The sequence below is a fragment of the Nelusetta ayraudi genome, unplaced genomic scaffold, assembly GCF_046127955.1.
Source record: "Nelusetta ayraudi isolate G7.1 ecotype Tasmania unplaced genomic scaffold, CSIRO-AGI_Nayr_v1 ptg000008l, whole genome shotgun sequence".
Classification (NCBI taxonomy): domain Eukaryota; kingdom Metazoa; phylum Chordata; class Actinopteri; order Tetraodontiformes; family Monacanthidae; genus Nelusetta; species Nelusetta ayraudi.
The window spans coordinates 5,666,867-5,681,386 of NW_027466058.1; the positions used below are offsets into that span (position 1 = coordinate 5,666,867).

Sequence of the window (14,520 nt, forward strand, 5' to 3'; positions counted from 1 at the left end):
GCACCCATCGGATTGGAAAGCTGAACCAATCCTGGGAAAGTCTACGACGTGTGCCGTCTGCTGCGTGCGGAGGACACCACAGCGTGAAGCAGCAATACTCCACAACTGCAATAATAATAATAATAAGATACCGGGCACAAGCAAAGTCGAAATAACGTGAACGTGTCAAACTCGAAAATGTGGCCCGTGAGGCAATATTAAATCACTGCTAGGGCTGGCCCACCGCTATTATACAGCACACATGCCGCTACTCGTACAAATCCCAGAATGCCCTGCTGGTATTTTGGCAGAATATTTACTACTTTAACAGACTATAATTAATGTTTTCTTGCTAGACCAGGGCATGGGCTTGAATGGTTGCATGTTGCGTAGTATTATTAGTTATTAATAGGTTTATTATTGCTTTTTTTTTTTATTTATTTAAATGTTTTTAGCATGTGGAAAAGGGTTATTGTAGAAGTTTAAATCAGATAAAAATGCAAGTAAAAATAAGGCATATGATTTTTATTCACATTTTATTTATTTTGATGGTTTTTTTTATTTGAAATATGATTTTGCATGCTTTGCTTGTTTCATATTCAGTGTTGAAGCAAAACCGGCTGGGGTCCATCTAAAAAGGTTCACTGTCATATCTGGAGGAAGATCTTTTTCAATAAACATCAACGTTGGCCCGCGACTTTGTCCACCCCTGCAGTAAATAATCCGTCGGCCGGAATCAGCAGAACCTCCTGACGGCACGATCCCCAGAGCATCCCTGAAATACATCCCTGCTACTGACACTGGGATAGTCCTGAGCCGACAACTCCACGCCGTTATCTCAGTGGAGTAAGACGACAGTCAGCCAGTCTCGCGCATCTTTCAGGAGGGGATGATGCAGCGCCGGCAATGGCAAATGTGGAACTCATGCAAACGCAATCTCGTCTGGAGCTCGCCTTGGGGAACGGCTACTTGGGCTGAGAACAGTGCGCTCGGAATGCAAACTGGAGGATGCCAAGGGTCCTAGTGGCTGACAAGTGTTTTTTTTATATCATTATTTATAGCAGCATCCACAACCCTGTGGTTGTAGCGGGCTAGCTGGGGTATTCTTGTGTGCTGCGGGTGGGCTGAACAGGCATTTACCTCTCCTGCTTGAGTGCGTACTCCAGCATCTTGATCCTCCGCACGAGGTCTTTCTTCAAGTTCTCCTGGCCTTTCCTCTCCCCCTGCAGGAAGGCAATCTGGGCCTGGGAAACGAGAGAAGAAAAAAAATAATTAAAAAAAAACCGATTGTCACTCTGTGTGTTTTTAAAGCGGGAGATTTAGAGCGTTGGGCTTTATAAATAGAGTCGATGTTTCCGCCACAGCTTTTGACGTCTTTGATAAGAGCTGGTTTGCAAAGACTTGGAAAAAAAGCGGTTTTGGTTGGAGGGGGCGGGGAGTGAAAAGAGGGAGAGAACAAAACATCCCGGAGCGAGAGCTTCTGGCGGGACAGAAATAGGCTGATGTCAAATCAATACGTGTGGCATGATGGGAAATAAAAGGCCAATCTGCACTAATCTATTTTAGGACAACACACACACACACACACACACACACACACACACACACACACACACACACACACACACACACACACACACACACACACACACACACACACACACACACACACACAACTCTACAGTCCCCTCCGCCTGCGCACCGCTGTCTCTCTTCAGTAACAGGCAGCAGCTGTTGACGCACTCGGTCTGAGTCAGCAATACGTTACATTGCTGGACACCACCGCGCTAGCGACCGTCATGAGAGCGGCTGCGGCAGACAGAGCGGGCCGTGGGCGCGCCGTCAGGTTGCATCCCCCTCCCAGGATCGCCAGGATCGGACACATAATGATTCCAATCGTCGCAACGCGTTTCAGGGAAAACCGTGGTGTGATTCTGCCGACTGAGCTCTGCTTGCTGGTCCGTAGTGAACCAGAGCCAGGCTCACTGGTGTCCACCGAGGGGATTATTTATTTGATTTCTTTTTTTCCTCATTCAGAGGTGTTGGTGACACTTGGATTCACAATCAAACACAGTTTTTATTTTTGGTATTAACAGATTATCAGAGGCAGTACTAGTTCTTTTTTTTTGGCTCCTACTTTAGTGCAGTGCGAACCAAAGACTGCAGCCAATGAAACAGGTAGGCGCCAGTCTTAAAAAGATGTGTGAATCAGCTTCACTCAGTTACATTTAGAATATTCTGTAATATGTTGCGGGAAAGGGGTAGAGTTTACTTCAAATATCGCTTATTAAAGGTTCAGTGTTTCAAATTTGGATTGATTTATGATTTTTTTTTTATTGGTAAAAGCTTAAAATATTTCCAATAAATGCATTATTAAAAGTGTATTCTAGCAGTACAATAAAAGTAATCTGGTTTTCCTATATATTAGATTCTCATATATATAAGAATCTACATAGAGCAAGGGTCTCGCTCCCAGTTAGAGGGTATTTGCACCATCGTTTCTGAAGGAAGCCTACCTGACAGTGGCCTAATTACGAAACGCACAGTCAGGCAGGCTTCCTTTAATGTTTACAGACTGGACCTTTAAGTTAAAAAAGGCTTCAATAAACTTTTGCTGTCATAGGACTTCTACTTTATCAAATGAAACATTCGGACAAATCTGCGCCTCTTCGAATATGGACTCCGTGATTAGCAGTACACATACAGTATGCGCCGCCCGTTCCACCAAGATTAGAGCGGCTGATCCACCTTACACAAGAATCTTTTTTTAAAAGAAGCACGCTGGGCTCCGAATCAGGGCCCTTTTAACACCTCCGAGCTTTTTCCTCTCAGAATGTAAATCCCGGGCCCGGGTTATTATGGGGGATGATTCAAATTCAGAATTTCTAAGGAGCTGCGGCTGAGCGCTTCCCTGGATCGTCGCCCTACAATGCGGAGGACGAGTGCGAGTTTTCGAGTGGGCAGGCGTCGCACTTTCACGCGGCGGCGATGAGTCAGTGCGGCTCTTCAATCTGTCTCGAATTAATAACGCAGCTTCTTCGAAAACGCGCGGATCTGGGGAGGACCTCGTAAAAAACAACCTGGACATTCGGACTGGGGTTCGAGCTGGAAACGGTCCGATGTCGGGAAGCGATGCTGCAGAAAGGCGAGCGAGAGCGGTGCCGGTGCATCGCTCCACCTATTACAGCTGCACGGCCCCTAATCTGTTACTCATCCTCTTTTATGTGCATCTAGCCCTGGCTGGATCTTTACTAATGCATTCTGGATTGACCACAAGGTTAACAATGCTGAGAATGCATGTTGGCCCCCCCCCCCCGACATCCTTGAGGTAGCATCACTTTGCACTGAAAGCTGAAAGATTTAAAAAAATATATAATACTAAAGTAAAAAAAAAGAAAAGGAAAGAAAGAAAGCAATGCAGCAGCGACTTTAGACAGACCTGAAAAGATCTGTGGTGCATTTGCATGAGTAGCAGTGGGATAGAAAAGCAGAGCATTATAATGATAATGGGATTATTATGGCAGGTATTCTTTTATTTTTTTTTACCTAAAGGAACTAATTAAAGTTTTCTGATTGGGGTCAGAGGGAAAAGTGACCACTTGGTCAGGCTGAAAAAGGCATAATCGTAGTGTTTTTGGTGAATATGCAGGGCTGCCCATGAAGGCATCCAAGTAAGTCATCAGCTTAATGTTCATATGGAAAATCTAGACTGTTTAGAATAGGCTGGACGGCCAAACTCCCAAAATAACTTTTCTCAGAAGTGGCTCCCGTCCAAATAATAGTGAGGACAGCTGCCTGGGGACACCGAAGCTCTCCATCGCATGCAAATACTCCCGTCTACAAATACTTAATGAGGGTTCATTAGACAATGATTCCCAGCTGAGTTGAATCAACAATGCACGGCACTAAAACAAAACAGTGAATTAACTTCAGATCTTATGATCTCCTCCAAAAAACTTTGGGCCAACTTGAATGATGGGAGCCAACAAACAGCCTGACGGAGGTCATTTGTCGTCCTGGAGATAAACGCAACCGTAAATAGCGCTCTTTTGATTAGGGTATCGAGCATGTCATTATCTGAGCCTAGTATCATTTTTCTTGGTGGTTTCTTGAGGACAATTTGGGGAACTTGCCATCATTTTCAACCAGCTCTTTTTCACATTTTAACTCCACTGTAGTGCCGGCCGATCATGGCGGAACTCATAATCACAGTCACTGTAAATGAGGCCGAAATCCCAGTAAATGAATGCAGTGTCATTTCCAAATGCCTCAAAAAACCATAACGACACGTACCTGATTATGTCATTTAACTGGAAGCTGAAAAGATAAAGAATGTTTTGCAGAAAATTCAACGTATAAAATAAATTGAAAATCACTGGTGTGTTCAAGTAGAAATAATGAACTTCCCAGTGGTGGAAGTACAAAGACCTTCTTCCGCTTCTCTAAAGACACCAACAACACGGAATCTCTTGGGGGGAGTTTGTGGATCGGTGCAGATTAGTTATACAGAGTTAGATGCTGCTGCTATTTATGCGGGAATCCTTTATTTACTTGGAGGCTCATCAGTGCTGCGCACCACTTAGAAAACTGCAATGAGCACTGAGGAGCGCAAACCTACTGGAACGAGTGCGGCAGCGATGGCTTGCAGCAACGCAATTATTTTACGGTGATTAAATTGATTCCACGGTTGTGGAAAGACAAAATAATGGAGTTTAAAAGGTTGAGCGTGTTAAATTTGGCCTGATTATATGATTTTTATCTGAGGTAAAAACCTAATATACTGCCCATACATACACTACATTAATGAAAGTGTGTACTTGCAAGCACAATGAAAGCAATTTTGTTTTCCTACCCATAAAATGGTTCTTATATATCTATAATAGATAAAGCAAGGGTCTTGCTCCCAGATAGTTGCATCTTGCAACCGTAACATTTCTAAGGCAGCCAGTGTGGAGTCGACAATCCAGCCTGCCTGACCTCGCGTTTCATATTTAGGAAGAATGCTTGCGTTTTCAAACAAAGCAACAAAGAAGAACGTGGACAAGGTGTCCAGGTTTGTGTGCGCAGGCCACCGTAGTTCACTGGCAAGCACGGGAGAGGGAGGGTGAGTGAAGGGCCTTGCAATCTAAAACGTAACCACCTGATGTCGGCGTTTCTTCTCAGTTTCTCCAAATATTACACAGCTAACATGTCTGTGGAGACTCATTTGTCCGGGTTGGAAGTTCTTCGAAAAAGGATTTTACTCTAACACACCGGACGTAAAGAACAAATTTAAAAACACAAGACATTTTGGTGTTCATTCAAACACCTTCATCAGTTGTTTGCCCCACAGGAAGTAGCTCTGGCAGTTATAGACACATAAGGGTCACATGACTGAGGTCACATGACCGAGGTCACATGACCGCAGCTAAGCTTTAATTGAGAACAACAGAAAGACCAATGATTAATCAACAACGACGCAAAATTTGTAGGCATTTGTCGACAAGTGCTGGATGATGATCGGATCATCGCTGACGCAGACTAATAAATAAGTTACGCATTTTCTATCATACTTAATTCTGCACTGCACATCTGCACCCACCGATGGGTATTTTGACTTTGAGTTCTCTTCTCCAGACTAGACGACGGTCACGTGAAGGGGGGGGGGCCCCTGCAGATGGAAAAGAGTGCAGCTCTGGCAATCTCTGGCTCGACGTCGACGGCCCTCCATCAAACATTAACCTTGGGCAAGGAGCGCGATGAGTCAACTGGGGCCACGGGGAGAGACACAGGAAGCATTTAATTCCCCGGGCCTCACACTGGCCGCATTATTGGGCCGCTGGATAAGGGTTCTCTCTGTCTGTCCGTCTGTCCGAGTGCGAGACGCGCAGCCGCGGGGCATCCTTTCAGGGCCCAGGGCTTTTCAGACACAGGAAAAGGAGGCAGCGAGGGAGACGACGAAGACGGTGGGAATTGAACGCTGCCGCTTCTCCACAAAGTCAAGAAGCAGGGATGCAACTCGGGGCTGAATAGTTCCAACTAGCGTCCTCTTCCAAACAAATCCAGACCGGTTTGGTTTTTCCTCCCTCACCTGCAATGAACTACTTCAAAACTGTACCCAAACGTTCACATTCATTTCATTCGTGTTGAGGTTTTCACTTCTTGGTTCAATCCGAGCGGGGAGAAAAAAAAGGCTTCATTGCATTTTCAGGTCCTCGCAGTCACAGAAGGCTGAAGAAAGTGAAACCGTGGCCCTTTTTAAACGCACCGATGACACAATCACACAGACAGTAAGTAGTGCAATAAGATCAGATCGAGTTTCGGTGGGAGTGAAAATACGGTAGGCAGAAAGATAACAAGGGAGGACACATTTTTCACATTTCTCTGTAGCGCTCGATTCTCAGAGTTCACCCCCCGACGTGATTTTCTCCAGAACTCGCTCCGGAGTCACAGACACAGACTGCTACGACACAATGCATTCGTTTCACCGGGACATAGTGACCTCGCGTTACACACACACACACACACACACACACACACACACACACATACACATACACATACACATACACATACACATACACACACACACACACACAGAATATCAGCAGCAGTGAGCTCACTCCATCCGGGGGAAGGAAAAAAAAAAAAGTGTCCAGTGATACGGCCCCAGGGATTACTCCACGTGCGCTGCCCCCACTTCCCCCTCTCAATGAGGGGGGAGTGGGGGCAGCGCGGGGGGTGATGGGCTGGTGCAAATCCCACATTTACAATGCAAACAACCTGTTCGCAGCAAACACTGGGTTCACTCTCACGGCTACGGCGAGCCAAGTGCATTCCACGCATGCCGCTGCGCTGGTAGCCCAGAGAGGCGCGGCAGAACAACGGCGGCGAGGAGGAAAGGGCGACCCGGCCTCGGCCTCGGCGCCGCAGCCGCCGCCTTTCTGGTTGCTCAACAAAAACATCAGCAAAGTTTTAACAGACCAAAAAAAATAAATAGCTCGATTGAAAGAGCTACGTGACGTCGAGAGGAGGAGCCGTCACAAGGCCTTTAAAGATTAAATGGTGGAAGCCTGGGATTATGTACGGTGGTGTTGTAGCCTACATGCTAGGCAGGTATACGCCGTATAACCACTAGGAAAGGTCCTGAGTTACCGTACAACCACTGAAAAATGCACAAGGATACGCATCGGTATGTTTTTTTGACACAATGTTGACTTTCCCATTTAAAAATGTTCAAGTCCTGATCTGTTTGAGAGTCATTCACTGCTTTAGCGCCGCTTCACAATTTATTTGTTTGTTTGCACCACTTTTTGCACTTGATTGCTGAAACTGACTTTTGACTGCTGTTCGTCAGTTATTCCAAGTCCAGCTGTAAATGACATGTATATATCTTGTGTTGCTTACAATACATTTACATCAGTCTTTCATGATCTCACTTAGATGTGGATGCAGACTTAATGCATTACTGAGCATTGTGGTTCTTGCTTTGTGTTGTTTTGAAGCAGCTGCTGCCGGGCAGATGCGTACGAGGCTGATGGGGGGGGGGGAGTATGCCCACTAGAATAAACTAGACTACACCGTGGGTTACGTAGCAGCCTGGGGTCTCATGTAATCGACATACACGGAGCCAAAGTGGGGCATCGAGTCAAGCAGAGTTAGTTTGCAGTGTTGACGTTTGCGTAGGATGATGATGTTAGCAGCCGCTGTGCGATGAGTGTTGCGGCGGGGATCAAAAAGTCAAAGTGGTCTCAACTTATTTGGTGTCTGCAGTAGAAACTGAAGGGGGTCTACTACAAAATGAAAGGGAAACGGTGACGCACATCCCGCAGTGAGATAGTATATATATATATATATATATATACATATATATATGTACATATATATAGAACATATCCTTCAAGCCTCCAGTCGTGGCTGCATGAACCACTCAGAGTGTACAGGAAGTATAATGAGGTCTGATGGCTGCCTATATCAGTACTGACAGCGCTGCACAAAGATCTGATGGGGCCGACTAAAACGTTACTGAACAGAAACTAACCATGACCCCTTCTGAGCTTCTAGCCGCATCACCATCAGCCGTCAAACTCTGAGCAATATTTAGCTGTGTGTGTGTGTGTGTGTGTGTGTGCGTGTGTGTGTGTGTGCATGTGTGTGGGCCCACCATCAACTTCAGAAGCACTGTACTTCTACACAGAAAGTAAGAGTAAGTCACAGTTATTCTGAGGCACAATCATTTTGCTGCATTTAAATCAGGTGCAGACCTGCAGCTACCTCGGATGTCTTTAACAACTCTGGCTGGAAAATCAAAGATCACCATAGCAACAACTGAGCGCCGCCATGAAACCCAGCCTCACGTTTGACTTGATTTCGGAATAACGGCAACCGATTTCTGAAATCTAATAGGGTCGTGTGTTCACCCACTTTAAAAAAAAACAACCTTCGCTGCCCTCCTTCCCCCAAGTCACTGTTAACGTCCCTTCTGCAACCACATGGTGCTTCACACCGATATTGTAAGCGCGCTGACTCTATGGTCGCAAAACAAAAGAAAACAGTGTTGAATTATCACATACTGAGTCACAGGGATGCCCCGTCACTGTAGCTGGAGCTACATCTTACAAGCAGGCGCGTCGTGCGCGCCTCGTGCGCAGCAACAGGGAGTCACGACCGCTCGGAGGAACTCGGTGAGATGGCTCGACGGGCGGATTTAATAAAAGACTTGTGCTGGGTTATCTGGAACACGCTGTGCCTTCCAAACACGCAGCAAAGAACAAACCAAAAACATGAACCCTCACACTTCAAACACATATCCCGAGCCCACACACACACACACACACACACACACACACACACACACACACACACACACACACACACACACACACACACACACACACACACACACACACGAGTCTTCACCGGGGCATCATTTCACACTTTGCCGCCAGGCGGCTCGACGTCAAGTTGTCACCGCGGCGCCACCTAGCAGGGCTGCTGGAACAAAGGCGGCAGCCCGTTGGGCGGATGGCAGGAGGACGAGGGCGCCGCCTACCATGTCGCCGCATTAATATTACATAAAGCTGTGGCGCCCGGGCTCCCACTTAAAATACACGGATGCTCGCAAAGAGCTAGCCGCGTTTTTTTTTTTTCTTCTTCTTATTTCGGCGTCAGCGTTTTCCCCCGACAAACACTGCGAGGTGGAGGAGCGGAGGAGACACGCAACAAGGACCAAGGACGACTTCAATGTGTGCTTAGGAAATACGACAGCAGAGGGGGAAAAACAACATTGGAAAAAGGAATAAACATTAAAGACTCTCAGCTGGTAAAAACCTTTAAAATGATTCTCATCTACAAACAGCTAGAAAAACAACACCTGGTAAAACATCTGATGATCCAATCCTAATGCTTGGCAAATTGGATGGAGCCTTCCTGCACTAAATGGCCGCTACTATTTGTCTACTACTTATTTTAAGCACATGCAAGTCAGTGTACAGAGAAACTCAGCTACCTTCTCCTAAGTATTTTTTGTATTGGACGTCGCCGGTTCGGTTCTGCGTTGTGTATCTTACCTGAACACAAATCATTTGCGACTCCAAAAACAACTCTGAGCTCTGATTGGCCATGTAAGGATTCCTGGCGAGAAACTACGGGAAATTGAATCACATTATTAAAGCTTTCCAGTTGTTTGCATTCCAGGAGATGGGGACTATTTCTTTTCCTCGCCAAAACAACTCTTAATTTTCACTGATTAACCAAGTGAATCATGCAAAGAAAACACAGGGCTTAATTAACAAATAAAAAAATGGTAAAACGAGATCTTTATGTGAAGAAATCGATCACGCCTTTGAAGTCAAAGAGAGATAATCTAGGAGAAATGATAGTTTGAGTTGGCGTTTATCACTATTATCTCTGCCCTCTTTGTTAAACAGCGGAATTTACACGTCTCAGTTGAAGCTCGTGCATTAGTGAATCCTCTGGTAGCCGGAGCTTCAGCGAGGAGTCACGCCAAGCAAACATTCCTCTGTTGGAACCACCGTCAGTTTGTTTCGTTTGTATAGTTGCCACCGGTTTCCCCCGGCGCTGAAAACGCGACAGAAAAACGGAATTCCACCCGGAGAGGTTCCCCCTGTGGATAGTTCCTTCAAGTGAGTTCACCCTCTGTGGTGCAACCATGCGGCAGTCCCCCTAACCTACAAAGATAAGAGGCAGGAAGCGTGAACTGGGACAGGAAGGGGGAATTACCAGGCCTTTTTGAGGCAACCTGAGAGCACAGTGATGGGTCTCTGGTGGCGAGGGTCCTGCGGGGACAGTGGAGCTAGAACTCGAGGAGGCGGGTTTTGGTTAATAAACAATGGTTCCTTTCGGCACCCTCGCAGGAAAAGATCCAAAACCTTTCAACTACTACAGTATCTCCGCTGGGAAGATTCCACATACAAGGCTGAGCATTCCTGTAATTTGTTTTTTTGTTGTTTTTAAAAAAAAAAAAAGATGGCAAAAGATGAAGATGACTCTTTGGTCATACACAAAACAAGAAGCACTCTTTACACTTAAATATTCTTTGCCAATATCTCCAGGAACGACCTGAAGAAAAGGCGTACGAAGCCTGCGTAGCCTCGGTGAAGGGGAACGTGAAGTTTCTGCGCTATATCAAACCCTGCACTCGCAGAGAGGGCAAACCAAAATAACTGCAGCCTTGCCTTCAGGAATGACGGCGACGCCCACTCGTGCCACAGTGTACGCATGATGTGTACGTCCGTGTGGGGCTCAGTACCGTTTTTATCGCCACGCCGCTGGGGTTACGCGCCCCGGGCTTTGCCACTGCTTGAAGTAAACGCGAGACAGCAGCCGAAGGACTGGAACTGGGGCAGGCCGGGTTTCTTGACCGCTACAAAGTTCACCATGACACACCGCGATGTGCAGCGGCGGCAGAATTGTAGCCGCGTGATAACCATCAGAGAATGTTGCGCAAGAAGGACAAGGCGGTTACAGTAAAAAAAAAAAAAAAAAGAAATTAAAAAAAATGTCAAAAATGAGCAGGGCCCTATACAAGCATGCAGGCCCACAGCGACACCTTACACCCCAAGACACCTTCAACCTTCTTGTGGTGTCAAATTATGACTGCTGACAGATACTTTTGGCAAAGAGATAGCCTCCAGAGCGGGGACTTCCCCATAAGTGGCCGACGGGCCGGTGAGGCACACCTCCTGATCTGTTTCGGGAGCAAACCAGGATAGATCCGCGCTGCTCTGCGAGGCCCGTTTTGCAATATTCTGCAATCCTGAGGACAGCTGCCGCCTCACTAGAGATTTAGCTGCTTTCTAAAAGCCAACAGGAAGACATTGAAGTCCCTGGCAACCTGCATAAAAGAAAGCTCTAAAACATTTATATGAAACGATATTCTTTCTATTCTTAACTCAGGAATATAAGAATATTCAATTAACAATGATAGTACTTTGTTGTAAGAAAGACATTCAATACCAATTATAGACATCACGGAAAAAAATACTACTGAATAGTGAACATTTTAAATAATATTCCGTAGATTGAATTTCACATCGGCTGTCACTCTAAGTGGCCAGATAACGCACGTCCTGCCCCGTTCAAAGCTGTTACCAATTTGCAGGCGAATCAGCTTGATTGAGACGATCTACTGATAATCAGAGGCAGCATCACTGCAGTCCAATGGTGGCGACAGCCGCCCAGTGCGTTGATTGTGCGCAAATGGGAGAGCAGCGGGCCTCGCCGGGCACGTTACAGTACAGTACGCTTTCTGTGTCCCACCGCGAGAGGAGTGGCTCTGAGCATGACCTAACAGGCTGGCTGGACAACATTCCTACGAGCTCTGGGGCTTGCCTTCCTTTCCAGACAGCGGCATGAGACACAGCCCCGACTGTCTTCACTTCCAACGGCCGTACAAGCGCAGAGGGGAAATGAATCTCCCAGGAGGAGGACGGCGCTGTCAAAAAGCGCATGAGGAATACTCCTTATTGACTTTTATTTTTTTATTCCGCTTCCATTTGTCATACAGTGCGTGCGCATATTTCGGAAATTACGTTTAAGCTTATCTCTTTTCTTCCCGGCGGAATGTAGGCTGACAGTTGGCCGCAGCATGCACATTTAATAATCCTTATTCTGGTGGGATAGAAAGATTGTTTAGAAAAAAAGAAAGAAAAAGATTGTAATTGTGGGGAAAACAAAGAATTCTGTTCTCATAACAGGTATTCCCATAACCTCTGTGCAGCGGTGATTAGAGAGCAATTACGAGTCAGCCAGGAGTTGTAAGTAGCCAAGTGCAGGTTAAATTACGTTCAGAGCCAGCCAGCCAGCCTCTCACTCGGGATCCTCACTGCAAAAACAAGAACTCCAATTGAGCGCGCACCGTCTTGCCGCCACAAACAAACCACCATGTAAGCCATTTGGTTTACCTCACTGCAGCCTGCTGCTGCTGCAGCTTCGCCGATAAGCTCGCTTTATGACAGCAGTGAGGAAGCATAAAACACCAGGCGAGATGAGTCAGATTGCTACTTAAATTAGTAATAAGTCACCGATTTAAAAACAAAGCCCTGTACCGCTCCTTGTCTCTGGTTAAACCAATGACAGCGTGACACCGGCTGTACCAACTTAAAAGTCAGCGTTGGCTCCGGAAACATCAGCTACGGTCCCACCGGGACGAGGATGCCGCTACTTTTCTCTCCAGTAGGTAATTAAAGTAAAAAGAGCTGATTATGTGGGCAGCTGATGGAAGTCACCACATCATGATTACAATCAGATACAAGCCACAAACTGAACAGCGATTGTACTGAAAGTTTCAGATTTTACTTGCTCACTAAAAGAAAGCATGTATTTTAATAACGGAACATACACCCCATTTCTGTCATTTTTGGTTATTTAAACATCAACCAACCCGCCCCCGACTAACGTAGGAATAAGCGGGTATCGAGGATGAATGACTGAATGAATAAACCTCAAAACCCGTTCGTGCTCATTGTTATCATGTTATTTTGTATAAGTCCACAATCTGTTACTAAAGATATTTGTAAAATGATTGTGAGAAAAAAAGAAATAATCTTGTATTGTTCAAGAAGTCATTATCTACACACGTTTCAGTATGCTTCAATCTATTCAATTATTAAAAGGACCATTAGATAATATTGGACATATGCAACAATATACATAAATACAGATAAACAGATTATAGGCCATGACTCAGGGATATAGGCGATAATCCATTTTAAAGGTTAAAAATATATTTTGTAAAAATGTAATATATCTATCAAATAAGCTTAAAATTGTAAGTTTCTGCTCTAAACCTGAAACTGAAAAGGAATGGAAAAACCCTATCAAGTTCACTTTAAAAGCAAAAACGTCGTTTTTGTCACAGGTCTTACAATTAGGAGGTCTTTATAGAACAAAAAAGTGCAATTTTCTTTTCCAGACGGACAAAACTGCCAGTTATTTTTCACTGAGGAGTGGCAGTGGTTGGCAGTGACATAGCAGCTAGCTTGTGACGATTGTAAGAAGTCATAAACAAGACATCCTGACTCCATTGTCTTTTTTGCTCTCTGTCAGCACTGACACCTCTTAAGGGATCAGCACACTTTAGTAAACCATCACATTCCCTCCGCGCCATTAGTACGGGGCGCTGAGATAAAGCGACAAAACACCCGGGTTTATCTAAGGGTGTTGTACAATAAGTAAACTGTGGAGTGGACAGGTAGCCGCTATATTTCTACAAGCTTTACTCTGACGTTACACACTGTGTACTTCACTAAATATGGTCGATAATAAATATAAATGTATTCAAAAAAAGAACTACGCCACCCATCGCCTATTCTTCATTTTTTATAATATGAAATAGAAACAGCAAAGTTTAGCGGTTTTATACACAGTAAGAAGGTCGCCAACATTTGTTGTACCTTCGAGACTGGGGGCGCTGCAGCTGATTTAGCTCCTTGGCTAATGCTAACGAGCTAACGAGCTAACAAGAGCAACCAGCCACAGGAACTCGAGTTACTCGAAAAGAACGGCACTGTGGCCCAGCAATGTTGCTAATAAATGAGTTGTAGGTGTAATGTGGTGGATTTACCTGTAATTCTGCGCGCTCCACCTCCCATTGTGCTCTCTCTACTTCGAAACGGGCCCATTCGTGCTGCAGGAAGTGCAAGATCCCCGGGATACTGTACTGCGCCCTTGCCGTCTCACCAGCGTCGCCATCGGGCAGCGATCCTTTCCCGCCGCCCGGTAAAACAGAGTTATTATTGTTGTTGAAGAACACGCCGGGCCCCGCCTGTTCGTCCATGGCCGGGCTCGGTGGAAAGCTTCGCCCGCTGTTGAGCTGATTCTGGTTTCCAGATACTAACGGAAGGACGTAAACCCTTAGCGCTCGGTCTCCTCCGCTCGGGGGAATGAACTCACTCTCTGACAGCTAGCTGTCATTGAATGACGTCGGTAACTACAGCCACGCCCACAGCATGTTGACGGGGTGTTCGATTTGCTCACCCACACCGCCAGTTCGTGATAAGACTATTTCATCGGACTCGAGCCTCTTATTTTATAAGCAAA

At 45.7% G+C, this 14,520-nt stretch overlaps 1 protein-coding gene across 2 annotated transcripts in view; it reads right to left on the minus strand.

The window, feature by feature from the left end:
• The window catches only part of LOC142883767 (striatin-like), a 32,898-nt gene extending 18,508 nt beyond the window's left edge, over nt 1-14,390 (minus strand). For both annotated transcript variants that reach the window (XM_076018947.1, XM_076018946.1), the window contains exons 1-2: nt 14,045-14,390; nt 1,120-1,223 (exon numbers count right to left, since the gene is read on the minus strand). In XM_076018947.1, coding sequence (XP_075875062.1) covers nt 1,120-1,223; nt 14,045-14,257 — 317 coding nt within the window. In that variant the 5' untranslated portion in view covers nt 14,258-14,390. The remainder of the gene's footprint in view (nt 1-1,119; nt 1,224-14,044) is intronic.
• Nucleotides 14,391-14,520: the final 130 nt, after the last annotated feature.